The following is a 27195-nucleotide window of genomic DNA, read 5'->3' on the forward strand; positions in this document are numbered from 1 at the left end:
CCGCTGGTTGGCGGAGGAGGCGTCAGTCTGGCGCTCTGCAGGCGCTGATTGGATGGCTTTGTAGAGGGCCCGCGGGGTGCCGCTGGGTCTTTGAGTCTGGGCCCGAGCCCCGCCCGCTCATCGGGAGGGAACGGGGCCGCCGCGGGAGCCCGTCCCGGTCCCGGCCTGTCCGCAGCACCGGGCGGAGGGGGCGGAGCCAGCACTGCCGCGCGCCGCGCCACTACGGGCCTTGAGGCAACGCGCGAAATGGCGGCGGCGCCGGCGGCCAATTAGCGCCCGCCGCTGCGATGCGCAGGCGCTGTCGCAAGGGGTACTGGGAGTCGTAGTTTTCCATTTGGAGTGTCCGTCGCCCCATTTTTCCCCCAGGACTACGGCGGGGATCCCGGCCCCGTTGTCGCCGTGTCGCACACGCCGTCCGCTCCCTGCGGGCGGTGCCGGGTGCCTCAGGAGCAGGACACGGCTGTGCCACAGTCAGTTCCCAATATGACCGCCCGTCCCTCCTGTCGCGACAGAGCGACTGTCTCCTCCGCTCAGTCACGACGCGCGGCGGCTCCGCCCGGTCGGCAGGGGGCGGGCTGGCACAGGTCGGCGCTCCGGCCGGGGCCGCTCGGTGGTGGCGGCCGAGGGGGCGGGGCCGGGCGGCGGCGGAAGCGGCGGCGGGGACGGGCCGGGCTGGGACGGGCGGAGCGTCCTGAGGCTCCCAAAGCTCCCGCCGCCCCCGCACCAGGTCCCGCCGGCCGCAGACCGGGCCCCCGCCGTCACCGGGCCAGGCACCGGCACCATGTCGGTGGCGGGGCTGAAGAAGCAGTTCTACAAAGCGACCCAGGTGAGACGCCGGCACCCCGCGCCCGTTCCCGCCGCCGTTGGGCTCTGGGGAGGCCGCTCTTCCCTTACCGGTTCGTAGAACCCGTCCCGGCCGCTGCTGCCCCGGCGGTGCCCGATCCCCGCCGTTATCCCCACATCCCGGTGCGGGGCCCGCCGGGCATCCCCCGGTATCCCGGTCTGTATCCCCCGGTTCTCAGCGTGATCCCGGGACTGGCTGCGGGCTGTGAGCGGAGCTGCCACCCCCCGCGGGCGGGGGGAGGTCCTGGTTCGGGGGTCCCGTTCTCCCTTCCGGACCGCGGAACGGATACGGGCAGGGAAATTCCTCCGCCGGGCACCGGAGGCTGCGGGGCGGGTGACACCATGGGGGGGCACGGGGGGGGACACCTGGGGGGTGCTTCCCCCTTCCCAAAATCCGCACAGCTGGGACGGATGCAGCCCTAAAGCAGCCGGGAGCGGAGGAAGCCCCGGGAGCGGCGGCCCCGGTAACGCCGACGAGCAGCTGCAGCCGGGGCTCGGGACGCTCCCGATTCCTGCAGAGCAGCTGGAGCCCCGAGCACGGGGAAAGGACCGGGAGATGTCGGAATAACTTCGGGAATTCCTGCCAGGGTCACCCGGCGGTGAGCGCGGGTTTTGTGCCGTGTACTTGGAGCTCTTCCCTCGAATTCCCCATCCCTGGAAGTGCCCAAGGCTGGGCTGGACGGGGCTTGGAGCAGCCTGGGACAGTGCAAAGGGGGGGAATGGGATGGAATCTTTCAGGTCTCTCCCAGCCCGAGTTAGTCCATGTGGGAATCAAACAGGGTTCATCAACATCTTTTCCCTCAGCCTCGAACAAGGGGTGGCCATTCCCCATCCCCCCGAGCTGAATTATCCTTCCTGTTAACAGTTATGAGGGTTTTTATTAATGCAATTTTGGGAACGATTCAGGAATCACAAATCCCCCCTCTGCTGCTGCTTTCCTGCCCCTGTTTTAAATTTCAGATAAATTTGGCACAGATCGTGTTTTCCATCAGTGACTTTAAACCCTTTCAGCTCATCCCACCCCTGTGTGCGACGTGTGTCGCCTCCTTCCTTGGCTGTCTTTCCCCAAATCCATTTTATTTACCCAGCAAAGCAAAATAACAAATTCTTGAAGTCATCCCCCATCCCCTTTCCCACTAAACCCACTAAACGATAGTTCAGGCTTTTTTTCACTGTTCCATAGGGAAAGGTCGTGCTGGGAACTCAGTGTGGGAGGATTTTGCTGGCCTGGATGTGCCGTGGTGGTGTCAGGAGGTGAAAAGCCCTCGGTGACTCAGAACTAATGTGTTCCTAAACCCAAAAATATAATTTTAAACCCCCTATGAAACTGTTTTTTGAAGGAATCACAAATTCTTCCAGAGGTGTTGCCACCCCCTTGCAGTGCTCCGGGGACAGGGACAGAGGTGTCCATGGTTTAGAGATGCTCTCAGTGGAAACTGGGAGTCACTGGTTCCAATTTTTTGTCTCCTCCTCCCCTTCATTCCCTTTCCCCCATTTCTTCCCTTCTCCCCTTCCTTCCCTTTCCCCCTTCTGGTCCCACTCAGCCCTTGGCTGAAGGAGGGGAGGATTAGTTATTTTTTGGCTCCCTTCAAACCATCAGATGCTGCCAAAGCTGAACATGTGGAAGATCTTTCCCCAAATGTTACGTTTTGTTCCACGTCTGTCCTTAATTGAAGGCAAACGGAGCCAGGAGCGGGGTCTTCAGGGACCCTGCAGGGTTTGGGATCCCTGTCCAGGATCCAGAGGGAACAGGGCTTGGCTCGTGGGCCTCATCCATGTGATTCCTCCAAGCCCACGTCTCCCCTGGGTGAGGCAGCCGGGCGCCCACACGCAGGAGAGAGCCTGGAGTATCCTGGAAAAAAAATAAATTCTTGAGTCGTGCTGGCAAATGCTGTGGATGGGGAGCAGCTCCGAGTGTGTCCAGAACAGGTTCTGCCTGTTCACAGCAAACTGTTCTCTTAAAAAAATAAAGAAAGCTGGAGAAAACATCCTGAGGAAGGGGGAGAAACAGCAGCAGCTTGGAGCTGAGAACAGGGTGGGAAGTCCCTGCCTGCCTGGGCCGAGGTTTCATCCAGCTGGGAATTCGCAGGGACCTTCTGGTGTGGAAACAGCTTCGTTTGCAGCGTTTGGGTTTTGTACAAACTGATGTAAACCCTAAATTCCTGCAAATCTTCCCAGCCGGTGAGCAGGACAGGCTGCTGTTCCCAGGGAATCCCGAGGGAATGCTGGGGGTGTCAGCAGGGATGGGGAGCAGCAGGGCTGGGCTGGCACCACCCAGGGCAGGGCCGGAATGGTCCCTGGGTCACCTCACCTGGCAGCAGGAGCAGCTCTCAGGGACACAAGAATGCAGGGAAGGGGCTGTGCTGCCCTCCCCAGAGTCCCCCTGTGCGGGGGATTCCCTGCTGGGGGTGCTGCCCCGTGGATCACCGGAGGCTTTGGCTTGGAGGAGACCTCAGAGTTCATCTCCTTCCACCCCCTGGCAGTCCCCAAGGCCAGGCTGAACAGGACTGGGAGAAGCCTGGGACAGTGGGAGGTGTCCCTGCCCGTGGCAAGGGTGGCACTAAATTGGGATTAAGGTCCCATTCAAGCCCAGCCACTCTGCGGTTCAGCCCTGGGTACTGCTGCCATTCCAAACTGGATTAACGTGCTCCCAAAGCCTGTGTGAGCTGAGCCTAAACCCTGCCAGGCCTGCCCGGGCTCAAGAGCTCGTGCTGGCCCAAGCCACAGCCCAGCCAGCTCGTCCTCCACATCCAGAGCCATTTTCCAGAAGGGGAAAAGTCAAGTGCTAATTAAAACTCAGCAGCCCTGGACACACACACGCATTTCCCTGAGTTTGGTGACAGCTCCCAAGGCTTCCAGAGGTATTTTTGACCATAAATAGCCCCTTGCTCCCTGCCTGGCCTGGGTTATGCTCCAGAGAGTCCCCCAGCCCTCCCAGCCCAAGCTCCCTGGGCCAGCAGGGAATGCTCTCCATGCTCTGGGAGCTTCCTGCCAGGTGCTGCCACAGCCTCTGCTCCAAGCTGGGGCACGGGAATGTGCTCCCAGAGCGTGTGTGGCAGTGAGGGCACAGCATGCAGCTGGCACAGAGGGTATTTCCCCTTTTTTCTGGCCTTTGTGGTCACTGCTCTTGGTGCTGCTGAACTGGGATTTCCTTCACTTCTCCTTGGGTTGGGATTTCCTTCTTCCCTCCTCAACCCTGGTTCTCTCTGCAGTGGCTTTGTGCTCTGCTTTGAAATGTGGGGTTTTCCTTCCCTTTCCCAGGTGAACCTTTCAAAAGTTTTTTTTTTTTTTTTTTTGTTCTGTTGGGGCTTTTTGGTATTAACTCAGCCCTGCTCCCACTGGCCTCTCCAGCTTTCTCCTGGAGGCAGGAGGTGTCTTTGGAATGGTTTGGGTTGGAAGAGACCTTAAAGCTCATCCCATCCCATGGGCAGGGACACCTCCCACTATCCCAGACTGCTCCAAGCCCCGTCCAGCCTTGGACACTTGCAGGGATAGGGCAGCCACAGCATCTTTGGGAAGCTGTGCCAGGGCCTCGGCACCCTGTGAGCAAAGAGGGGAGCAGGGAATTCCTGGGGGAGGGATTTGGCAAGCTCTAAGCTCCTTATCTGTACACGGGAATTTGGACTGGGATTTTGCTGATTCCTGCCAGCCTGGAGCCTCCTGCCAACCTCTGTCCCACAGCACCTGATGTTTCTGTATTAACATTAACCTGGGCTTGGATTCCCCTACAGCTCCTGGGTTTATCTTTCCACATTAATCTGCTCCCGAGGCCAGGGGAAATCCGGATTTGCTGGGGCCTGGGGTGACACCCTCCAGCTCTGCTTCCAGCCAGGATCCATCCCAGAGCATCCTCCCCTGGCTCCCTGCAGCTCTGCTGGCTCTGGGGATGACTGTTCTGGTGATGTGTTTGCAGATCCAGGAGGAAAAGGAGGCTCAGGGGAGATCCCATTCCACTCCACAGCTCCCTGAAAGGGGGTAGGGCTCAGGGAACAAGTGACAAGAGTGGAGAAAACGGGCTCAGCGAGGCTGAAATTTGATATTTGTGCAAATTTTTCCATGGAAAAGGTTGTCAGGCATTGGAAACAGGCAGCAGTGGAGTCCCCATCCCTGAATGGTTCAAAAGCCGTGTGGATGTGGCACCTGGGGGCACAGTGGTGAGCCTGGTGCTGGGCTGGACTCAGTGCTCTTAAAGCTCTTTTCCACCCTTACCCATTCTATGATTCCCCGTGTGGCAGGTGCAGAGCAGAGTCTGGGTGTCCCCAAACCTCTTGGAGACAGGGATGAAGTGTCAGTGCCCCCCTTCAGGCCTGGCTGCTGCTGACTGGACACTCACAGAGGTGCCTCTGCCACATCCAGGGGAAGACCTGCAGCCAGGATATTTTCCTATGGATTCCCTCTCCTTTTCCTGGGTGACTTGACTGGCAAAACCAGCCTGGGCTGGCTGGTTCATCACTGTTGGAGCTGAGCAGCCCCAGAACCAAGCAGGTTTCATTTTTCCAGGACTGTTTTTCTCTGGAGTTTTTTTAAGTTGGTTTTTCCACCCTGTGTGAGGTTGTTTTTGCAGCCATTGGGCTCTGACAGTAACGGGAGCTCCAATTCCTGGAAGGCAGAGACAGAAAGCAGAGCTGGGAAACTCCAACTCTCTGTATCCTGCTCCGTTTGCTCCCCTTCCCGTGGCTGATGTCAGCCAGGGAAAGTTCTATGCCTGCAGCTGGGGGAATCTGGGATAAGGGAAGGATCCGTGACTCAAGCTGGGGGGGTCATGTGGCCCTGGGATGCTGAATCCACGTCATCTGCCTGAAATCCTGGATTTATGCAGCTGAGTGCACAGGGGAAGGTTCCTGCATTCAGCGAAAGGAAATCCATCCTCCCCCTTTTCCCTGCCACTGCTTTCCTCCTGGGAAAGAGCAAAATGGGGATGAGCTCAGGCAGCCTGCCTTGTAAAAGCTGATTCACTTCTTTAGCACATTTTTTTTTCCCCCTTCTTGCTCCTCTCCCCCATCCCTGCATATGCCAGGGCTCCCAGCCCCATCCCTGTGGGAATCCCAAGGGGTGGGGAGGGAACAGGGCAGCTCCTCCTGCCTGGGACTGCAGAAATCCCAGAGCCAAAACCCAGCCTGCCCTGGGGAGGGAATTGGAGCCTGCTGGGATGTGAGGGGCTGATCCTGCTCTATTCCTGCTGCTCTCCCTCGTGGAGCAGCTTGCTGCCCAGGCAGGATGGAGAACTACTGAAAAGCACAGGAATAAAAGAAATCCTGAAAAATCCCCAATCCCGACGGTTTTGGCTGTGTAATTCCAGCTGAACTCATTCACATGGAAACTCAGCACTGCATCCCAGCCCTGCTGGTGTTTCATAAGACTCCGAGGTCGCTGTCCCTGCTCCTTCCCATCCCTAACTGCATGGATTAATCCAGCCTGGGATGTGATGCCCCAAGCGGAGCAGGCAGGAGGCTGATCCTGGCTTTTCCTGTGGATCTGCTCTGTGTCCCAGCCTTCCTCCCTGGATCAGGTGGGAAAGATCCAGCTCGTGGGCCTGGGAAAGCCCCACAGAATCCCAGAGCTTCCCTTTTCCTAAACTGCTCCATGACTTAGTGCAGGACCCAGCCCATCTTGGCTTCTCCCTGTGATTATTGAAGTGATAATTCATTTTTTTTTCACAGATTTCCTTTTCCTGTTCCCCTCAGCCCCATCCCGTAGTTTTCAGGAAAGGTTCCTCTGGCAGGAAAGGGCTGTGCCTGGCCCAGGCTTGGGGATGAAGCAGGGCTGGGGGCTCCTCTCCTGGTTTTGGGAGGTGCCCGAGGTCCTGCTCCTCTCCCAGTGGATGGAGAATCCATCAGGAGAGTCTGGATTGCTCCTGCTTCCAAGAGAAGCCTTGTAACCCACCCCCCTCTTCCAGCATTACCACCAATAGCTAATTAATAGAACCAGTCCTTTTAAAGCCACTGGGAATTTTAGGATCTCCTAATGCCTGGCTATTAATAAAGTTCATGGTACTGTCACTAATTAAATTGCTTTCCTGCTCCAAAGAAAAAAAAAAAAAAAAAAGATGAGTTAAACATCTCCATAATGAAATTCTGTCTTTGAGACAGAAGGTTAAATTTGCATGATTAAAGCTTTAAAGGGCTTTTCCTAATTGAGAAAATGCTTCATAATTCATCCTAGAGCCTGAAAACCTGGCTGCACCCCCTGGCTGGGCCAGACTTTATTCTCCAGTGATAATTTATTAACCACTTTCCTGACCAAATCTGGTTTGGCATCCCAGGATTAGCTGCATTTAAACTTAATTTTGCCACTTTCATGATGAAAAAGGCAGAAAAAGGGTAAGCACCCAAAGCAAATGCATTGCAGGAGAAGGTGCTGGATTTGGCTTTTTTCCCTGATTTTCTTCCCTGGGTTAGGAACCATCTCATTTGCTGCTGATGTGTGTCCATGGTTCTGAGAGAGCAGGGGCAGCACAAACCACAGTGCCAGATGTTGGAGGATAAAGCTCCAGTAAAGCTCCTCCTGATTGTACTGGGAGAGTTACAAAGGGCAAAGGCTCTGGGCTTTTTGGAATAAAACATCCTCCAAATGTCCCAGGATTTCTGGGACACCTCTGGCTCTGCCTGCAGGGCAGGAAGGCCACAGTGAAACCAAGTGCTGGGGGGGGGCGGGGGAAAGGTGGATTTTATCCCATTTAAACCATTCCTAAATGAGTCTTAGTGTGCAGTGAGGAAAAAAACAAAACTGATTCAGCAGCACCTTCGATGGGCTGGAAGCTGGCAGAGTCCCTGGATGTGGGGAATGTGGGGAAGGCCCTGGTGCAGGAGTTTGAGCCAAGGCTGGCCCCAGTTGCTCCTGGCAGCCTCAGGGATGCTGGGATTGCTCCTTCCCACTCTCCCTTCCCTTAGGATGCCGTGCTCTGCTCCGATAGCCACGGAGCTTTTCCTAGAATTCAAAGGAACAAGGAAAAGGGGTGTTTACAGTGTCCTCAGCCATCCCTGTGCCCTTTGATGTGTGTGTACAGTCCCCGTGTGAAACGTGCCCTGCACAGGGCTCTGCTCTCCCTGCCAGGAAGAGGAGTTTGCCTTCCTTTGGGGGGGGACTTGGATCTTTTTTTGATCTCCGTGATGGCTCTAGAGCTGTATCCCAGCAGCTCTCTGTGCCCCATCATCCTGCAGATCCAGAGGTTTTGTCTTCTTCCCAGCTCAGTCCTGCTGTGTCCTGGCTTTGAGTGATCCCAGCAGTGTCCTGCACCTCAGGGAGCTGTTTTCCCTGGTTTTCACAGCGAGCAGAAATCCCTTCTGCTGCTTTCTTTTGCAGCTTGGTGTTTTTTCCAGGGATTTACGGGTGTCTTACATCCTCCTTTCCCTCTTTTCCCCCTTGTTTTTTTGGGAAATCCTTTGGAGCACCATGTGGGCCAACCCTCCAAATGCAGAATGTGGCTGCTGGGTGCTCTCTCCGAATCTTTGCAGCTGGGAAAAACAAGGATTGCAGTTCCTGGGAGGCACTTTTAGTGCTTTGCACTTCTCTATCCCATCTCAGAGCAGCTCCAAGCTCCAGGACCAGGAGCTGCTGCCTTTGCTCCCCCAGGTCCTGGGGCCAGGTGGAGCTGCTGGGGAGTGATGGCTCAGCAGCTTTGGAAAAGCCAGGCTGTGATTCACACAGGGAGGCTGTGCAGGAAATCTGGATGCAAGGCCAGTATTCCACATTTCCCCTCAGTTTGGTGACCTTCCTCTCAATTGCTGAAGTCACTGGAAGTGTGTGAGGGGGAAATTGTGGCTGGGAGAGAGGAGCTGCTGCTGCTTCCTTACGTGTTTGTGTTTTCCCTGGAACTTGACCCAATTCCATTATTTTTTTCCCCCAGCTGAATAGAAATTGTGTCTGGTTTGGTTCAGAGCATGTGAGAAATAGTAACAGGAGAAAACAGGATGCAAATGGCTGTTGGGAGGTGCCCCCATCCCTCCAGCAAGAGCATTCCAAGGCTCCTCTGGAAACCTTCATCCTTTGGGATGAGTCTGCTCTGGAGCAGGGTCGTGCCCTCTCTGTCTCCTACTGGAAAAAGGAGCTGGGAGATGAGCAGGGAGCTTCTAACCAGGGGTCACAGCCAGGGCTTGAACTCTGCCCTGAAGCCCAGGAGAGGAGGAATTCCCAAATCCAGGAAGGAGCAGCTGCACTGCAGAGCATCCTCTGAGTTCCCTGGGCTGGCCTGGCCCTGCTGGCTGCTGCTGAAATCCTGGGTTTGCCTTTAATTCCCACTGTCCTCATTCCTGCAGCCCATCTGCTGGATGGAGATGAGTCACCCGATGCTGAGGAGGAGGAGGAGGAGGAGGAGGGCTGGCAGGTGGCTCCTGGAAAGCTGCATGTGCAGCTCTTCCCTACTCTTTCCATAGGATAAGATTACGAGCCGAGGTCACTGGGAAGCCTTTCCTCCTCGGCAGGGAAGGGAAGGGAAAGAGCTGTTCATTGTTCCAGGCTGACCTTCCTGCTCCAGATCAAGGAATTCCTGTGGCTCTGTGGGGAGGGATCCCAGTCTCAGCTGCTGAGGGGGTGGGAAGCTCGGGGTGTTCCGAGACACGTTCTCCCTGCTCACGTGTCCGGAGGCAGCCGAGCACCTCAAGTGCCCTGGCTCGAGTCTTTTCCCAGACAGGGCTTCCATGGTTCCATCATGGAGCTCATCCCCAGCACTCGGTGCGAGGCTCAGCCAGGACTGGCCTCTGGTGAAAGGTGGGAATGGGAAGGATGCAGGGAAGGAACTGCAGGAGATGGCTGAAGGTTGGATAACAGAGTGGGAATGTTCCTGGGAGCCGTTTCTCAGAAGATCTGACAATGGAATGTCTGGAGGAGTGTCCAGGTGCCCCCAGGCAGGTTGGATCCACAGGGGTGATGTTGGGAGCCAGCAGCAGGGTGTGCTCAGAGGGGCTGGAGCCCCAGAGCTGTGGCTGTGTTCTGGTTTGCCAGCAGGGGATGTGAGAAATGCCAGGGTCACAGAATGGTTTGGGTTGGAAGGGACCTTGAAAGTCACAGAGTCCCACCCTGCCATGGCAGGGACACCTTGGACTGTCCCAGGCTGCTCCAAGCCCCATCCAGCCTGGCCTTGGGCACTGCCAGGGATGGGGCAGCCATTGGGAATTTGGGAATGTGCCTCCCTCTTCCAAGGCTAGAGGTGATTGTTCCTCCCCTACTGTGCACTGGGATCTGTTTTCTTCTCCTCAAAGTAGGTCAGGAGTTGCTCAGATCAGTGTGAGCTGTGCTGTGGATGTGCCCAGCTCACCCCAACCTGGCTGGGATCCAGGATGGGCTCAGCCCATCAGAGCTGAGATCCAGGGACAGGCTCAGCCCATCAGAGGTGGGATGCAGGGACAGGCTCAGCCCATCAGAGCTGGGATCCAGGATGGGCTCAGGTCATCAGAGCTGGGATCCAGGATGGGCTCAGGTCATCAGAGCTGAGATCCAGGGACAGGCTCAGCCCATCAGAGCTGAGATCCAGGATGGGCTCAGGTCATCAGAGCTGGGATGCAGGGACAGGCTCAGCCCATCAGAGCTGAGATCCAGGGATGTCCCAGGACACCTCCCAGGACCAGCTGGTTCTGCAGGGAGCCTCCGTGGCAGCAGAGCTGTGTGGGGCACTCCAGGAGAGCCCCCAGGCACTTCCAGATGCTGCAGCTGCACTGGTGTGTTTTTCCAGGAGGTTTTGGGGACCTTCCAGCCCCACTGGCTGAGTGGCTGCAGCCTTTGCTCTGTTCCCAGGCTCAAACACACACACAGAGCTGGGATGGGTCGTGCTGGCTCTGCAGGACGCAGTGCTGGGACCATGGGGGTGAGTGACCCAAAATGAAGCTGAGTCCAGGGAGTCATGCCCTGCTGAGCTGGGGAGGTGGTGCTGCCTCTATTTAGGTTTTACAGAGCATCCCACAAATCTGTGCCATTGGGCACAATCCCAGCTAACCTGATTTTCCTTAACTCCTTCTCCTGTGCTGAGCTTTGGGAGTTCAAAACATCCCACCCCTTTTTCTCTTGGTTTGTGGGGTGGCTTTTCCCCCTGGGCTGGGATGAAGGGCACAGCTGCTTCTCTGTGTGCTCATCTGTGGGTTTGTTTTTGTATTTCTTGAGGGGAACTTGCTGTTGGGAGGGTGGAGGGGAGGAAGAAGAAGGCTTTGATACCCCAGTCTGCAGGAATAAGGTTTTCAGTCGACTGTAGGGAACTGTTTTGATTGCAAGGATGGCAAATGTTTGATGTGTTATAAATAGGGCTGACTGCGATGGAAAAAAGAAAGCGAGTTTAAAAAAAAACCCTGATTTTTGGGTTTCTCTTGGTGTGTTTTGCTTGTTTGAGGCTGAGGGAATTAGGGATAATTTTCCGTTTTAAAATATTTAAAGGCTGGAGAGCAAAATATCAAAATGAGGTCTGTGAAATCCTGTGGGGAAGCTGGTGATTAGCAGAAAATAACACGGACTTAGGCTCCCTCATCCATGGGCTGGGCAGATGGGTCCTTTAGGGTGGATGTGCTGGAATCTGCCCCTCTCCAGCTTTTGAGCTCATGGCTGGGGAGGTTTGGCTGCTGCCACCTTCCCAGGGATTTTGCTGATGGGGCAACCCAAAAATCACCTCTTTTTTTTTAATCCACATTTGTCCCACCTCTGCATCTAAAATGATGCTGGAATTCCCCATCTGGGACTGCCCAGCTCTGCTTGTGAACCAGCTTCACCTAAAAATCTCTCCTAATCTTCCATGCTCCTGAATTTATCCAGGCACACCCCAGCCAAACTCCTGGGAGCAGCTGTGCAGCATCCCCATGTTCCCATATTCCATCCCCATGTTCCCATATTCCATCCCCATGTCCCATTCCCGTGTTCCTTCCAGGAGAATCCCTGTGCATCCCTCCTGCCCCTCTCCATGTGTGCACTCCATTCCTACCTCTCCCCTGGCCTCCCTGGCTCCACCAGCAGCTCGTTCCAACAAGAGCTCTTTCATTCCCCAAGATCTTCCCCCACGTGGGGCTGGGCACAAGAGGAGGCCAGGATTGTTCCCATTCCCACGCCCCTGCTGAGCAATCTGCAGGAATCTGAAGGAATTTGCAGGAATCTGCAGGAACCTGGATGAATTTGCAGGAATCTGAAGGAATCTGCAGGAATCTGCAGGAACCTGGATGAATTTGCAGGAATCTGAAGGAATCTGCAGGAATCTCCCGTGCAGTCCCAAACAAAGCCATGGAGTGTGTCTGGAGCAGCCGTGGGTGGATGGAGAGGGGCCGTGCCCAGTCCCTGTGGATGAGCCTGGCTGGATTCTGAGCTCCCAGGAATTCTCCCTGCACCCCTGGGTACCTCCCAGCTCAGCTCCGAGCTCTCCATGACATTTTGGAGCTGTGTCCTTTTAACTGAACATGGCTGGGAGTGAGGGATGCATTCCTGGCTCCTCACCTCCCTGCCAGGGCCCTGTGGGTGGAATTGCAGGTGAAATGCCAGCTGAGCTGGCAGGGGCAGCCAGGTGGGAGCAGATTGGATCTGCCCTGGTTGTGCCACCCAGCTGCAGCGCCCTGGGCCAATATTTGCTCTGGGAAGTGTTTAGCTGAAGGCTCTGGCTCTTGCTGCTCCCAGGGTGAAGCCCTTGCATGTGTCCCATGCAGAAACCAGGGAGGTTTCTTGTTCTTGTTCTGCTCTTCCACTCCCAGGGAATCTTTGGTTTGGTTTTTAACCATTTCCATGCCATCCTTTCCCAGTCTGGCTTCCGGAGAGGTTAGATCCCAGCTGGGGGGGACAGGGATATATCCCAAGCCTTCTCCTGGCTGCTCAGGAAATAAAAATGCAGAAAAATTATCAGCACATCCTCCAAAAAGCCCCATAGCTGCTTCCAGGGGGAAGGGCTGCTGGAATCTGCAGCACCAGCATTCCTCCAACTGCCTTCCAGTTCCCTTAGGCCAAGCAATGTACGGATAAAGCTTTCCTCCCTTCCTCCCTTCCTTCCATCCATCCTGGAGAGGTCAGGACTTCCCAGAGGAAGGCAGGCACCCCTTCCCATCCTTCCCAGGCCCTTTGGGGGCAGCACCATGGGATGCACAATGTGGCTTTTTGGAATTTTGGCTCATTGATAGTGTCGTGAGGCTCCAGGTTAAACAAGGAGCCGGTGATGGCTCCTCCAGGCTCGTGTCTGGGGCTCTCTGTGGGTTTGTCTCCCTTCCTGATGGGTTTGGGGATGTGGGGATGGAGTCCCTCCTCCTTTCCTCCCGTGCTGACGCCTCCCAGTTTAATTAGAGCCAGCAGGGAGAGAACCTCAGTCTTATTATTCCCTCCCAGCAGGGCAGCAGCAGCATTTCTTGGACGTCAAAAGGAGGATTAAATTAGTCTGGAAATGAGGGGGTTTTGCCTCCTTCACTTCTCTGTGCTCTCCAGAGGGTGTGGAGCCTCCGGAATCGCTGTGGTGATGGATTCTGGCATGCGGGCCCCTGGGAGCAGAGTCCTGGCAGGGGTTATTTACAGTGAGAAAAGTGGGAATGCAGCTACTTGGGATGGCTGCACCCTTCCCAGGTGTGTTGGGGAGCAGAGCAGCTGCAGAGGTGGGACCTCGGTGGAAGGGATCCTGTTCTGGCCATAGGGTTCTTGGCAGGGGACAGGAGGTGGCAGCTGGGACAGAGCTGTGCCCTGCTGAGCTTGTCCTGGCAGGCCTGGCAGCTGCTCCTGGGACGTCTTCCAGGCTCGAGAGGAAAGCGTGGCTGCCCAGCTCGGGGCTGGGGTGTGTGCTGGCACCCCAGGTGTGGAGCAGGCATCCAAGGACAGCAGGAAATCACACCCCTTCCCTTCCCTTCCCTTCCCTTCCCTTCCCTTCCCTTCCCTTCCCTTCCCTTCCCTTCCCTTCCCTTCCCTTCCCTTCCCTTCCCTTCCCTTCCCTTCCCTTCCCTTCCCTTCCCTCCCCTCCCCTCCTCTGGCACTGCTTTGGTGTCTTTGGGTGCTTCTGACCCTGGATAATTCCCTGAAGGGATCCCTCTTCCTCAGAAAACATCCAGCCCCATTTTGTATCCCCATGGGAGCAGTAGTGTTCCAGAGGAAGAAAGCCTCGATAAAAATCAAATATTTGATGTTGGAGTAAACAAACCTGATTGTTCCTTCAGATCTGGAGTTTTCAGTACAAGCAGGAGGAATCCTGGCAATGCCCCGGGGCAGGCGTGGAGCCCTGGCAATCACTGCCAGGTTTCCCAGACCACTTGGGATGTCTGGATGGGGAATTTGCTGTTTTGTTAGGGGCAAAATAATCACTAATTGCTCCCCACAACTCCCTGACAGGAGGGTGGAGCCAGGTGAGGGTCGGGCTCTGCTCCCAGGGAGCAACAGGACGAGAGGAAACAGCCTCAAGTTGTACCAGGGAAGGTTTAGATTGGAAATCAGGGAAAATTTGTTCGTGGAAAGGGTGACCAGGCATTGACCCAGCTGCCCAGAGCAGTGGTGAAAAAATGCATGGACGTGGCCCTTAGGGACATGGGCTAGAGGTGACCATGGTCAGACTCTGACCTTGGAGGTCTTTTCCAACCCCAGCAATTCCCTGATTGCAATTTTGGCCAATTCCCATGTCCTGCATCCCCATGCACTGCTGCTTCCCTCCCGCCCTGCCCGGGGCTGGGAAGGGAACATTGTCCTGCCTGGGCTGCAGGGAAGGGCACTTTGGGGTGGGTAAATCAGGCATTGATCCCCCTTTGGGCAGGATTAGGGAGTGGGGCTGTTCTTGGAGCCAGGGATCCCCTCAAGGGGCTGCCCTGACTTCCCAGCTTGTCAAACATCTCCTCTGACAAGGAATTCCATCCCCTTGTCCCTGAACTGCTCCAGCAGTTCCAGAGTGGTGGCTCTGCTCTCCCCCTGTGCTCCCCAGGCTGTTCTGTGCTCCCTGCTGGGAACTGAGTGTGTTCATTCCCTGTTTACTTGGATTTTGCCATGTGTGAAACGGAGTCCTTGGCTCCAAATGGAGCTGAGAGACGCTTGTGCTGCTTGTTTTTTCCAGCAGGCGTTGGAGTTGGAGCCGTGGGCTGGGATTTAGGGAGCTGTGGAGCTCCTGGTGGGTGAGGAACATCCTGCCTGAGCCAAGCTTTGGGTGCTCAGGGATGTTTGGGGGGGTATTTTAGAGGGGCTTTGGGCTGTTCCTGCCACCTCCTTTCTCTTGCAGGTGCTGTGTGGACCATCCCTGTTCCCCTTCTCTCCCAGGGAATTCTTCCATGAGGTGGGAAGGTTCAACCAGTACCTGATCTTCCTCCCTTGTCCTTTCTCCACAGCTGGTCAGCGAGAAGGTCGGAGGGGCCGAAGGGACCAAGTTAGATGATGACTTCAAGGAGATGGAAAAGGTGAGTGGGGAACCAGAGGAATCCCCAGAATGACCCCATGGCTTCTGTGGGATTGGCTGAATCCCTGAGCTGATCCTCACTGGGCTCTGGTCTCTTCTGCAGAAAGTGGACGTGACCAGCAAAGCTGTCACAGAAGTACTGACCAGAACCATAGAGTACCTCCAGCCCAACCCAGGTGAGGGCCTGCACCTCCCCTGTCCCCTTCCCAGCTTTCCAGGGAAACAGGGAGATCCCTTCTGCTCCAGGTTTGGATCAGGTGGAGATCTGGGTACCTGTCTTGCCCTGAATTCAAGCTGCTGAGCAGGGACAGAACAGATGCAGCCTTTGCTTCAGACCTAGAGAGGCCCTAAGGGGGCTTGTTTTAAGTGGTGTTTCTGGGCTGGGAAGGGGTGGCTGGCTCTGTCAGCCCTGCATCCTTCCAGCCAGCTGCTCCAGAAAGCACTCCAGGGACCTTGGGAGGGCTGGGGAAACTCCTTTGGCCTTCCCTGGCTAAGCTGTGGAGAACTATTTTTGCTTTGTGTCTTGGAAAAGAATCTTTTTTCATAGTGAGGGATATTTCTGGGGAATGGAACCTCTTGGCTTTGGGTGTAGCAGGGGAGGGATGGAGGGAATGCAGAGGTGGCAGAGGCTGAGATGTTTGTTTGTGTGGCAGCTTCCAGAGCCAAGCTCACCATGCTGAACACCATGTCCAAGATCCGAGGGCAGGTGAAGAACCCTGGGTACCCCCAGTCCGAGGGGCTGCTGGGGGAGTGCATGATCCGCTATGGGAAGGAGCTGGGAGAGGATTCCAACTTTGGTGAGTGTCCCCTGGGACTGGGGAGGAGGGGATGGGGGAGGTTTCTGATTCACTTCTGAGGTGTCACTCTGAATTCTGGAAGGGTTTGTGGCACTGAACAGTGGGGGGGGGGGGGGCTTGAAAGGGGTTCAGAGACTTGCAGAGTGAGCAGATTCCAAGGGAAAGAGAGGAGGTTTAGATGGGATATTGGAAAGAATTCCTGCTTGTGAGCCCTGGCACAGTGTGCCCAGAGAAACTGTGGCTGCTCCTGGATCCCTGGAAGTGTCCAAGGCCAGGTTGGAGCAGCCTGGGATAGTGGAAGGTGGGACTGGATGGGCTTTAAGGTCCTCCCATCCCAAACCATTCTGTTACTCTGTGATCCCAGCTACCCTGGATCTCAATCCACTTTCTTATTACACACTGAGATAAATTTCCATGCAAAATAAAATCTTGCCTCTAAACTGAACAGTGAAGCAGGAACAGGACGGAGCAGGATTGGGAGTTTCAGAGAGCTCTAAAGGATCCCTTCCAACCCAAACCTTGCTGTGACTCCATAGGGAATTCCACTGGGAGGCTGAAGCCAAGAACTCTTCTGGCGTGGCCGTTCCTGCAGCCACGTGTGACTGGCAGGGAGGAGGGGGTGAAGCCTTTTGGTGACATCAGTTCTAATCCCCTGGAACCTCGGCCAGGCACGTGATGGCTCTGCCAGGGCAGGGAGGAGCTGCCTTGCCTCAGGAAAATTAAAAGCCTCTGACTGCTTTTGGGACTCACAGAGGATATTGGAGATCCTCCCTGTCCAGCTCTGCATCAATCCTGGCTCACAGGGACTGAGGAGAGCAAGGGAAGGAAGCTTTTAGGAGCACACACCGAACTCTATTTCCTTAATGGCCTTCTCAAAGCAGCATTGAGGACTCCATCCCTCCCTTCCAGATTATTCAGAGTTATTGCAATTGAAATAACACTTCTGGGCTATTGATTTTTCCAACTGGACAGTGGAGAGATGTTTCCCCTTGACCTGCTCTCTCACTCGTGTGTTTTCCTGTGCTCATGCATTGCCAAAATTGTTGTTTTGCCAAAGCAGCACAGGAGACATTCCATCTCTAAATGTTTCCTCTGCACTAAAAAGCCAGCACTGAACATGCTGTGCTGCAAGTCTGCCTGGCTCAAGTGTCAGAGTAGCCAGAGCTTTAGAAAAGGATGGAGCTGAGCAGGTTTCAGTGAATGACTTTGAGCTCTGGGACTGTCCAAGGCCAGTTTGGAGCAACCTGGGACAGTGGAAGGTGGGACTGGATGGGCTGTAGGGTCCATCCCATGACTCTGGGACACACTATGGTTTCCTGCAGCCCCTGGGCCTCAGGCTGTGTTTAATCCCTTGTCCCTTTCCTGCTGCTGTCCCTGCAGGGGACGCACTCCTCGATGCTGGTGAGTCCATGAAGCGCCTGGCAGAGGTGAAGGATTCTCTGGACATTGAAGTCAAACAAAACTTCATTGATCCCCTGCAGAACCTGTGTGACAAAGACCTGAAAGAGATCCAGGTAAACACCCCCATGGTTTTTTCTCCTCCTCGTCTCCCTGCTCTCTGGGCTCTTGGGCTGTTGGTGCATGGAGCTGCCTGCTCTGGAGTGCTGGGAACCAGGGGCTGGCAGGAATTCCCTGCACTCTGTGTGTTTTCTCCCTCCAGACTCTCTGGTATTTCCTCCCTGCTCAGCGCTGCTCCTGCTGCTCCTGAGCAGCCCAAAAGGCTGCATGCAGGTTGGAATGGTTCTCCATTTGCCATGTTTGATGGAGGGTGCTGTGGGAATACATCCCAACACCCCTTCTGGGCTTGCTGAACTGGCTTCTTAGTGCTGTGAGCTCCCAGATGGGATAAATTTGGGCTCTAAGCTCCCCTTCAGGAGCATCCCAAGGAGCTCTCCAAGGTCTCACAGGGGGAACAGGGAGCTCAGCAGCTCCTGTGTGCTACACACAGACAAGTCCAGGCCGTGTAACAGGATCCATCCCAACCTCCAGTCAGGTCTCCTGAGGGAGTTTTCACTCTCAGTGGTGTCCTGGGTGAAATAAGCACCAAGTGCTGCCTCAGTGCCTGTCTGTACCCTGCTTCCATGGGGCTGCTTTAAACATCCCTGCCCTAAGATCCAGGAGTGCAGTGCCCAGAACCCACATCCCTGCTGTCCGGAGATCCCTGCAACTCCTGGGGAGCTGGGAGGAGCAGGACAGCTCTTTACCTTCCCAAAAGACTTCTGTGGGGAACAGACCCAGGCTGCTCTGCAGCCTTTTCCTCAGTGGAAAGGGTCTGGAATCATTCCCCCATCACACCCTAGGTGTGATGCTCCACCTGGAGCAAAGGTGGGAGCCACAGGAGATCATGTTTCTGACACCGGTGAGCTCAGCCTGTAACTGGAGCTGCCCTCCCAAGCCTCTGGCTTCTCCCTCTTCCCTGTTCTCCCCATCCTCCCCCAGCACCATCTCAAGAAGCTGGAAGGGAGGCGCCTGGACTTTGACTACAAGAAGAAGCGACAGGGCAAGATCCCCGACGAGGAGCTCCGGCAGGCCATGGAGAAGTTTCAGGAATCCAAGGACGTGGCAGAGACCAGCATGCACAACCTCCTGGAGACAGATGTGAGTGTGGGAGCACAGAGCTGGGGGGTTCCGTGTCCCTGGGGTGGCATCTCCTCAGGGAGGCATTGATGACAATTTCCACTCCTCCCAAGCATGGTTCCGCTCTGGGAAAGCCCAGAGTGAGGTGACAGGCCTTGCTTAGCCCCTGATCCAGCTGTGGGCCAGAGCAGAGCCCTTGCCTGGCACCAAACAGGCTCCTCTTGGGGTGTTGGGGGGATCAGTTTGGGACATAACACAGCTGGGAAGGGTTTGGGAAGGATTTCCCAGCTGGCAAACCCAGAGGGGCAGGAAATGAAGAAATGGGCTCTGTCCTGTGCAGTCTCAGCCAAATCCCAAACCTCCTCCTGGGCTCCATTGCCCAGTGCAGCCCCAGGGGCAGTGCAGGTGTCTCCAGCTGGGAGCAGGCACTGATCCCAGCCCGGGGCTTCCCCAGATCGAGCAGGTGAGCCAGCTGTCAGCCCTGGTGGATGCACAGCTGGATTACCACAGGCAGGCCGTGCAGATCCTGGACGAGCTCGCCGAGAAGCTCAAGCGCAGGTGAGTCCTGGGGTGCTCCTGGGAACACCTGAGTCTCCATTGGATTCACAGAGTCCCACGCTGGATGGGGTTGGGAGGGACCTGGAAGCTCATGGAGCAGGGACACTTCCACTACCCCAAGCTGCTCTGAGCCCTGTCCAACCTGGCCTTGAAAAAGCCAATTCCTTTGGCTGTTCCAGGGGGGATTTGAGTTTAGTTGTGTGTCTGAGCCAGCCTAAATCGTGGTTGAGGAAGGCTCGTCCCACCTCTCCTTCCTCGGCCTCCTCTCTCTGGGAAGGACCTGGCAGTGCTGCCCTGCTGCTCTTCCTTCCTGGGAGAAACTGCAGAGTGGATCCCGTTCCTGCTCTGAATTGGGAGGAGCTGGGAGGATCCTGCCAAGTCTGAGCTTTCAAACTACAGCACGAGTGTCCTCTGCTGGCCTGAAATCCTGAGCATTCCATAGCAAAATCTGGGATGTGTGGGCCCTCCCGACCCCAAACCCTGAGGAAACCCCAAAACTTCCAAAGTCTCCAGCACAGGACTTGTGCAAATCCCTGTCTGCAAACCCCTTCCTGCCCTCTGCAGCCCCCCAGGAGGATAAACACGGTGTTGATCCCATCCTGTTCCATTCCTGATTGCCCTTTCCCACATCTCTGTGCCCTGTCCCAGGATGAGGGAGGCCTCCTCACGTCCCAAACGGGAATACAAACCCAAGCCCAGGGAGACCTACGACTTCAGGGAGACTGACCAGTCCAACGGGGGCTTCCCCTGCAACCCCACCCCCAAAGTCTCAGGTAACGTGGTCCCAGGTGTTTGCTGGTGCCTCTGGAGCAGCCTCTCAGGAAAGGAGGGCAGCTGCTCTGCCTGCACAGGGTGTTCTGGATGCTCCTGCACGAGCCTGAGGCTCTGGAAGACGTCGGGACTGCCTCTAGATCAGGCTGTTTTCTCCTGGGAACCAGGAGTCTTTGCTGTGTTGGCTTTGGGGATGTGCCAGAGGGGTCTCCAGCCTGGGCCTCTCGCTGTCAGTGCCAGACAGGAAAACTCAAGCCTCTCTCCCTCCTTCCCTCCTTGTCTTCCATCCCACTGCCTCCCTCCCTCCCTGATCCCCGCGGGTTCCTAACAGCATGGGGGCCCTGCTGTTTCTCCTAACAGATCCCTCTGGGCCCTGCCTGTCCCTGTCTCCCGTTCCCCTTGGTTGAAGCATGTTTCTCTTTTGTTTGGAAGCAGCTTCCACCTCTTTCCGGTCGGACAAGCCGTCCCGGGCCTCCGTCAGGAGTATCCGTGAGTTTCCTCCCTCTGCACTGCTCCGTGTGTGGCCTCCTCTCCCCGTCCCTCCTGGCTGCTCCTCCCTGCTGCTGCTGCTCCTTGGAGCTGCTCATCCCTCCGTGCTGAGCCTGAGCTGAGCCCTGAATTAACCCAGCCACGCTCCAGTTGGATTTTCCATCCCAAAAACAGGGCCTGGCTCACCCGGAGGAGCTGCAGCAGCTCCCAGCACCCAGGCATGTCCTGATCTGTAGGGATCAGGTGGTTTCCCATGAGAGATCAGACACCTCAAGGATTTCCCTGTTCTTACCAAGCCTGGATCTCTCCCACTCCTGCTGCCTGTGTCCCTATGGAAGGCTGGAGGGAGGAGGCAGAGCCTCAGCTCATGGAGTTTGTGGGGTGATCTGGGGTCCGTGCTTCCTCCTGCAGGACTTTGGGATCCTGGGGCTGGGCTGGGGCTGGGGCTTGGAGCTACTGTGCTGGGAAGGAGCCTGGAGCAGGGCCACGGTGGTGGGACCAGCCTGGTGATTTTGGGAAGTTCTCTCAAACCCATCCATGTCCAGCTGCTGCTGTTGGTGATTTCTGAGTGCTCTCCTCATGCTGGGCCCTCCCTTTCTGTGGGTCCTGGAATCATGGAATGGTTTGGGTTGGGAGGGACCTTCAGGACCATCTCATTCCACCCCTGCCATGGGCAGGGACACCTTCCACTATCCCACCCTGTCCAGCCTAGCCTTGGACACTTCCAGGGATACTCAGCAGCTGGATGTGCTGGCTGCCCTTGCTGCCATTCCCTTGCCATGACTGAGCCTCGGCAAGGTGGGGAGGGCTGGGAGGTCCTCCAGGACCTGGAGTCTCTCTTAGCTCAGTCCCTTTCCACTGGGATCCTCCCAGCTCCAAAGCTGAGTCCTGAAATGTCAGTGCAGAGAGTGAGCAGCAGGAAATCCCACAGAAAATCCCTCTGCATCCAAAAGGTGATGTTTAAATCCTGAAGCTGAGCTGGAGGAATGAGACTTTGGGCTTCTCCCGAGCGTTGGGAGGCTGCTCATGGATTTGAAGTCCCGTGGCCAGGTAGGCAGCTGCTGGCCTGTCCCTCCTGTCACCCTCAGGTGTGGGGTGACCCCTGCAGAGTCCCCCTCCATGTCCAGCCCCACAGCTGAGCTCCAGGGCAGGTTCTCTGCTCTTGGAAGGATAATTAGAATTCAGGTTGGAATGCAGGAATCCAAGCAGGAGCAGCACGAGCGTGATGGAGGCAGGATCTGTGCTGGGCCAGGGGCTGGAATAGGATAGCAGAGTTACTGGAGGGGCAAGGGAAGGGCCAGTGGAACCAGCCCTGCCAATCCAGAGCCCGTGGCAGGAATCCCTGGTGCCGGGGCAGGGGTGTGCAGGGTCCTGCTGACGTGTCCCCGCTGTCCCCGCAGCCCCCCTGGACCAGCCCTGCTGCAAAGCCCTCTACGACTTCGAGCCCGAGAACGACGGCGAGCTGGGCTTCAAGGAGGGCGACATCATCACCCTGACGAACCAGATCGACGAGAACTGGTACGAGGGGATGATCCACGGCCAGTCCGGCTTCTTCCCGCTCAACTACGTGGAAGTGCTGGTCCCGCTACCTCAGTGAGAGCGCCGCTCCCGCCCCGAGTGTCCCGAGCTCCATTCCAGCTCCAGCCCTGCCCTCCCCGCCTCTCCTCGGGGCCGGGCGCTACCAGGGAACAAACCAGAAGGGTCCCACGGCCCCTTCCCCCCGTGAATTTGGTTCTTTTCTTTTTTGTTGTTGTTGTTTTTTGGGGTTTTTTTATTTTTATTTTTTTGTCCTTCTGGTGCTTGAACTTCGGTACTTTGCGCGCCCCCAGCCCCGGCTGTGCCATTGGCACTGCCTTGTCCTTGTCCTTTTCCTGTCCTTCTCCGTATCCTTGTCCCTGTCCTTGTCCTGTCCCTGTCCCTCCCCACTTCCCGTCTTTCCTTTGGGTCCAGTGCCCAGATGAGCCAGGTGGGACAGCCAGGATGTGTCTGGGACACTCCATGAGCCAGGTGGGACAGCCAGGATGTGTCTGGGACACTCCACACGGCCCCGGGGCAGAGCAGCCCCAGCCCCAATCCCAATCCCACCCTCCTGCCCCAGCAAATGCTGCCCCTATCCCCAGGGATCCCAGAGGGATCAGGGAAGGGGAGCTGAGGCACAGCAACACTACAACACCCAGCAAACACTAAGGCAGCCCTGCAGGGCAGGTGCTGAGCCCTGCCTGGGGCTTGGAGCCATTCCCAGCTCTCAGAGCCATCCCTGCCCATCCTGGAGGGACAGGAGGGATGTCCCCTGCCCGCCTGGCCCCCTCCCCACAGAGCTCAGCCCCGTGAGGGGAAGCTGCTCCTTCTGCCCATGCTTTTTTCCTGGACCTCAGGCTTTTCCTGCTGCAAACTCTCCCAGGTCGGTCACACCTGGAGGGGGGGGGAGCTGGGCCACAGCCCCGGGTGTCTCTGTGCTGGGGCAGAGGTTGTGGCTCCTCTACCCGGGGCTCTGCACGTTCCCCTTTCCCGGGGATCCCTCCTGTGGCTGGGGCTCACCTGGACCTCAGGTGCCTTTCCTGAGCCCCCACCCTGCCCCTAGCCCCCTCCCTGGGGGCACTGCACCCCTCTGCCCTGGATTGGTGGGAAAAGGGATGGTTCATCTCGGTGTCACTTCTGGCACCCTTTATCCCTCAGCTGTCCCTTTCCTGGCCAGGAGGTGGGGCTGGGGTTGGGATGTGGCTGCAGAGCAGTGCTCAGCTCCGTGGTTTTCCTTTCTAAAATGGGTTCTTCTCCTCCTGGGGCAGAGAGGGGCCCCAGCTCAGTGCAGGGCTGTGCTGCAGCTCCAGCTCCTCTAGAAAGGATTTGGTCCGTGCATGTCCACGTGTGTCTGACCCCCGTGCCCCAAGCAGTGACCCCAGCCCCGGGGTGGGGTGCAGGGCAGCCCCCCTGCTCCCAGCAGGGCAGGGAGCCCGAGGGACCAGAGTCCTGGGGGCCCTTCCTGCTGTCCCCTCCCGGGTGGGACCAGGGTCACATCCCGGGGACACCCTCAGGTGGATTGAAATGTGTTCTGTCAGCTGGGACAACTCGCTAGATTTTTTTTTTTTTTTTTTTTTTTTTGGTAATGGTTTCTCCTGGATTTTAGGGGAAAAAGTGATGACCCACAATTCTTGACTTGTATCTCTGAATGAAAGTATTAAATGTTTTCTTCTTTCTAATGGCTGCATCATGGAATCAGGGAATGGTTTGGGTTGGATGGAACCTGGAAGTTCATGGACAGGGACACCTCCCATTGTCCCAGGCTGCTCCAAGCCCCATCCAACCCAGCCTTGGACACTTCTAGGGATCCAGGGGCAGCCACAGCTGCTCTGGGAACCTGTGCCAGGGCCTGCCCACCCTGCCAGGGAGGAATTTCCTCACCCATCCCTTCGGTCCAGGCCATGGCAGGATGTCCCCAAGCCAGCAGAGCCGCCTCTCAGGAACTGCTCTTTAATCAAACTACCACTGCCACAAACCACTGACCCCGGGACTCCCCGACCAGCACGGCTGCCCCCAGGGCACGGCGGGGCCGGGGGAGCTCCGGGAGCTGCCCCGGGCTGGTCTGGGTGAGCCCCGGGGCTGCCGAGCCCTGCCCGGGCTGCGGGAGGCACCTGGTCCGAGTCAGGGGCCCGGGGCTCTCACCCACTGAGCTTGAGGAGGCTGAAGATCTGCTCCAGGATGTGGGTGAAGCTCTGGTCTTTGGGGGTGCGGGAGGCCAGGGAGCCCTGAGGGGGAACCCCAGTTAATTCCAGCACAGGGAACTGGTGCCCCTCCAAAGCTCCTTCCCCTTCCCACCTTCAGCTTGTCCAGGTAGGTCTGATCCTGACTCCACAGCTCCTGGAACTTCACCAGGTCAGGGGCCCCCTTATAGAACTCCACCAGCAGCGTCTGGGGGGAGGGGGGGGGGGGGGGGGACAGAGGAGCTGCAGGCCCTGGGAGTGCCCTAAAGCCAGGCAGGGGGACCCCAAACCTGTGGCACTGAGACCTCGGTGGCCCCGGGGGGCTGGAGAAGGGACTGTCACCATCACGAGGGCTAAGGGCAGGATGGGGACAAGTGTTGGGGTCCTGATAGACTCAGGGAGTTTTGGGGACCCCCACCCCTCTCTCACCATCTCCTGCACCACGTCGTTGGTGAGGAATCCATCTTGGATGTAGGTGACCTCCACATCCATGGGGATCCCGTAGTCATTGGGCCGTTGCTGCAGGATGGGGGTGCCAGGCAGGGGTCACCCCACAGCACTGGGACCCGACACCACCCTGGGGGGTACCCGAGAGCGCTGGGTTGGGAGAACCCCACCCCAAATTCCTCCCCACTTACCTCTGGTGGTGGCATCACCCAGAAGGGAGCGATTTTGGACTCCACGCTGGGGTTGCCGTGGTAAAAGGGCCCTGTGGGGACAGAGGGGGCTGGCACAGAGGGCTGACAGCAGCCGCAGCCCCCTGGGACCCCCGGGCCCCGGGCACTTACCGCAGATGAGCCCCAGGCAGGGCTGGAAGCCGTTGCCGCTGCCCTGCAGCTTGAGCTGATAATCCATCTGCGCATCGATGTCGTGCAGGGACGGCAGCGCGGGCCCGAAGGGGTGGCTGTGGTACCACCCCACCAGCGACAGCCCCCGCAGGAACAGGCTCTGGCAGATCTGGGGGGGCACAAACCGTGGGTCCAGAGCCCCCCCCTCGGCTGCTCCCGAGGCTGGATCAGCTGGATCGTCCCCTCACCTCCTCCTCCACTGCGCCCGCGGCTTCGGCGTCACCCAGGCGGGTCCGGCACGGGAAGGCTCGGAGCACCGTCAGCACTGCGGGGACAGGGGCTGGGTGACACCCCCAGCCCACGGCTGAGCCACCCCCACCCCCCAAACCCCACCTACACTGGGTGTTGGTGTCCCACCGCCCCCCCAGGTACCCCACCACTTCGCTCCGCGTCAGGTGGCTGTGGAAATCCTAAAGGAAAAAGTTAAAACCGGCAGTTTAGCACTAAAACGGTGACACAAGGGACACCCCGCTCGCTGCGGGTGTCCCCCAGTGCCACCAGCGATGTCCCAGCCTGGGGAGGGGGCGCACCAGGAGCAGGAGGACGTTGCTGGAGATGGCCACGTTGAAGGGCTGGAATTTGTTGATGGCAGCAAAGGACGTCACCTCCACCAGGGTCTGGGGGTTCCTGGAAGAGCCAGAGCCCCGCTGCCACCGCTGTCCCCGGCCCTGCTGCGCCCCGCGTCCCCCGTGTCCCCTACCTGGCCGAGTCGCGGGTGCCCAGGGTGCAGTAGCGGACGGGCACCCGGGGTTTCACCTCCAGCCTTTTCCCTGCAGTGCCGGGATCTGCCGAGGACAAGGTCCCGTCACCGCGGCCGGGCTGCCCGGGACCCCCGGGACCCCCACGGCAGCTCACCCGTCCCCGCCGGCTCCGCCAGGCTCTTGCTCTGCTGCTTCTTGCTTCTCTCCTCCGGCTTTTTGGGAGCCGCCGGCTCCGGCACCGGCACCCGACCCTCCCTCGCCGCCTCCTCCTCCTCATCCTCGGGCAGCTCCTCCTCCTCGCCCTCGCTGGCCAAGCTCTGAGGGCAGACGGGGCTGGCACCCAGCTCGCCCCGCACCCTGGAGGTGCCAGAGGGAGGTGACCCCGGTCCCACCTCCTCGGGGCACGGTGGCACGTTGGGCTGGTGCTTGCGCAGCCACGCGGCTTTGTACTGGTCCAGCTTCTGGCCCTTGTAGCGCACGGACGCCCAGCCGCAGCCCGACTTCTTGGCGGGGTTCACCAGGCGCTTGCAGTGCGTGGCCCAGGCGCTCGGAGAATTGAACACCTGCCCCGTCTCCTGCCATGTGATCGTCCCGTCCGAGCCCAGGTCCCCCACGAACTTCTTGCCCTGGGGACAACGGTGGGAGCCACGTCCCATTGTGCCCATCCCTTCTCCTTCAGTCCCCCCACAGTCCCACGTTCATCATCCGTGTCCCTTGTCCTCATCCCACATCCCCTGTCCTCATCCTGTGTCCCGTTTTCCCATCCCTTTGCCTGTCCCATGGCTCCTGTCCCCATCCCTATTCCCTGTCCCCAGGCTCACCAGGTAGTAGATGGACAGGACGCCTCTGCCCGGCTCCAGGAGCCCGTCTCGGAGCAGGACCCTCAGGGTGATCCCTCTGCGGGTCAGAACGGCACCCCGAGGCCCCCCCGCCGCCTTCGTGCCGCTCCCGACCTCCGGCTCGGCCTCCGCCTCGTCCAGCCCCGGCTCCAGCTCATCCTCATCCTCCTCCAGACACTCGTCCCCACCGGGGGAGGCGGCTGCCAGCGCTGCCGGCGGGGGGAGGACACCGTGTGGCAGCACCCCTGGGTGTCCTCCCCAGAGCACCCTTGGGTGTCCCCCATGGTTTCTGCCCGCGGATGGGGACACGGGGATGTACAGGGACATGGGGATGGGAAGAGGTGGACTTGGGGACACAAGCACGGAGAGGACACAAGGACATGGAGGGGCAGGACACAGGGACAGGAGGACTCGGGGATGGGACATGGGGGACACTGACGTGGGGAGATGGGGGTTGAGGACACAGGAGAGCGACAATAAAGGACTGCGGGCACGGGGACAGGGCTAGGGGGTACAGGGGGACGTGGGGACACAGCTGAAGGACACGGCTGGGGAACCCGAGCACGCGAGGACATGGTTGGGGTACACGGGGCTGAGTCTCCCCTAGCCCAGCAGAGCCCGGTCGGAGCCCAGAGGGCTGCGGGGGAGGCCGGCGGTGACACACGACAGGTCCCGGGGGAGGGCTGGTCCCGCCCCCGCTCCGCTGCTGCCCCAGGGGTGTCCCGGGGTGTCCCGGGGTGTCCCCACCGAGGTCCCGGGCTCGGGCTCGGGC

The 27195-nt window shown here is 57.9% G+C and overlaps 2 protein-coding genes across 3 annotated transcripts; one reads left to right on the plus strand and one right to left on the minus strand.

Annotated features, from left to right (window-relative positions):
- Window positions 1–687: 687 nt before the first annotated feature.
- On the plus strand, window positions 688–23961 carry SH3GL1 (SH3 domain containing GRB2 like 1, endophilin A2). 2 transcript variants are annotated; one of them, XM_062510336.1, is made up of 10 exons: window positions 688–826; window positions 15078–15146; window positions 15249–15321; window positions 15799–15942; window positions 17323–17456; window positions 18382–18540; window positions 18974–19077; window positions 19726–19850; window positions 20281–20337; window positions 21738–23961. In XM_062510336.1, the coding sequence occupies exons 1-10, from the start codon at window positions 782–784 to the stop codon at window positions 21932–21934; spliced, it is 1107 nt and encodes a 368-aa protein (XP_062366320.1). In that variant the 5' UTR covers window positions 688–781; the 3' UTR covers window positions 21935–23961. The 2 variants fall into 2 exon arrangements, with proteins under 2 accessions (XP_062366320.1, XP_062366319.1); XM_062510335.1 differs by having other exon boundaries at window positions 20284–20337; window positions 21738–23960.
- Window positions 23952–26998, minus strand: MPND (MPN domain containing). Its single transcript, XM_062510069.1, has 12 exons — window positions 26863–26998; window positions 26406–26632; window positions 25739–26210; window positions 25584–25668; window positions 25414–25510; window positions 25221–25293; window positions 25072–25148; window positions 24824–24992; window positions 24674–24744; window positions 24465–24554; window positions 24151–24243; window positions 23952–24080 (listed from the first exon to the last, which is right to left on the minus strand). Exons 1-12 carry the CDS (start codon window positions 26996–26998, stop codon window positions 23994–23996), a joined length of 1677 nt encoding a protein of 558 aa, XP_062366053.1. The 3' UTR covers window positions 23952–23993.
- Window positions 26999–27195: the final 197 nt, after the last annotated feature.

This window comes from Cinclus cinclus, chromosome 28, assembly GCF_963662255.1.
Source record: "Cinclus cinclus chromosome 28, bCinCin1.1, whole genome shotgun sequence".
NCBI classification, from domain to species: domain Eukaryota; kingdom Metazoa; phylum Chordata; class Aves; order Passeriformes; family Cinclidae; genus Cinclus; species Cinclus cinclus.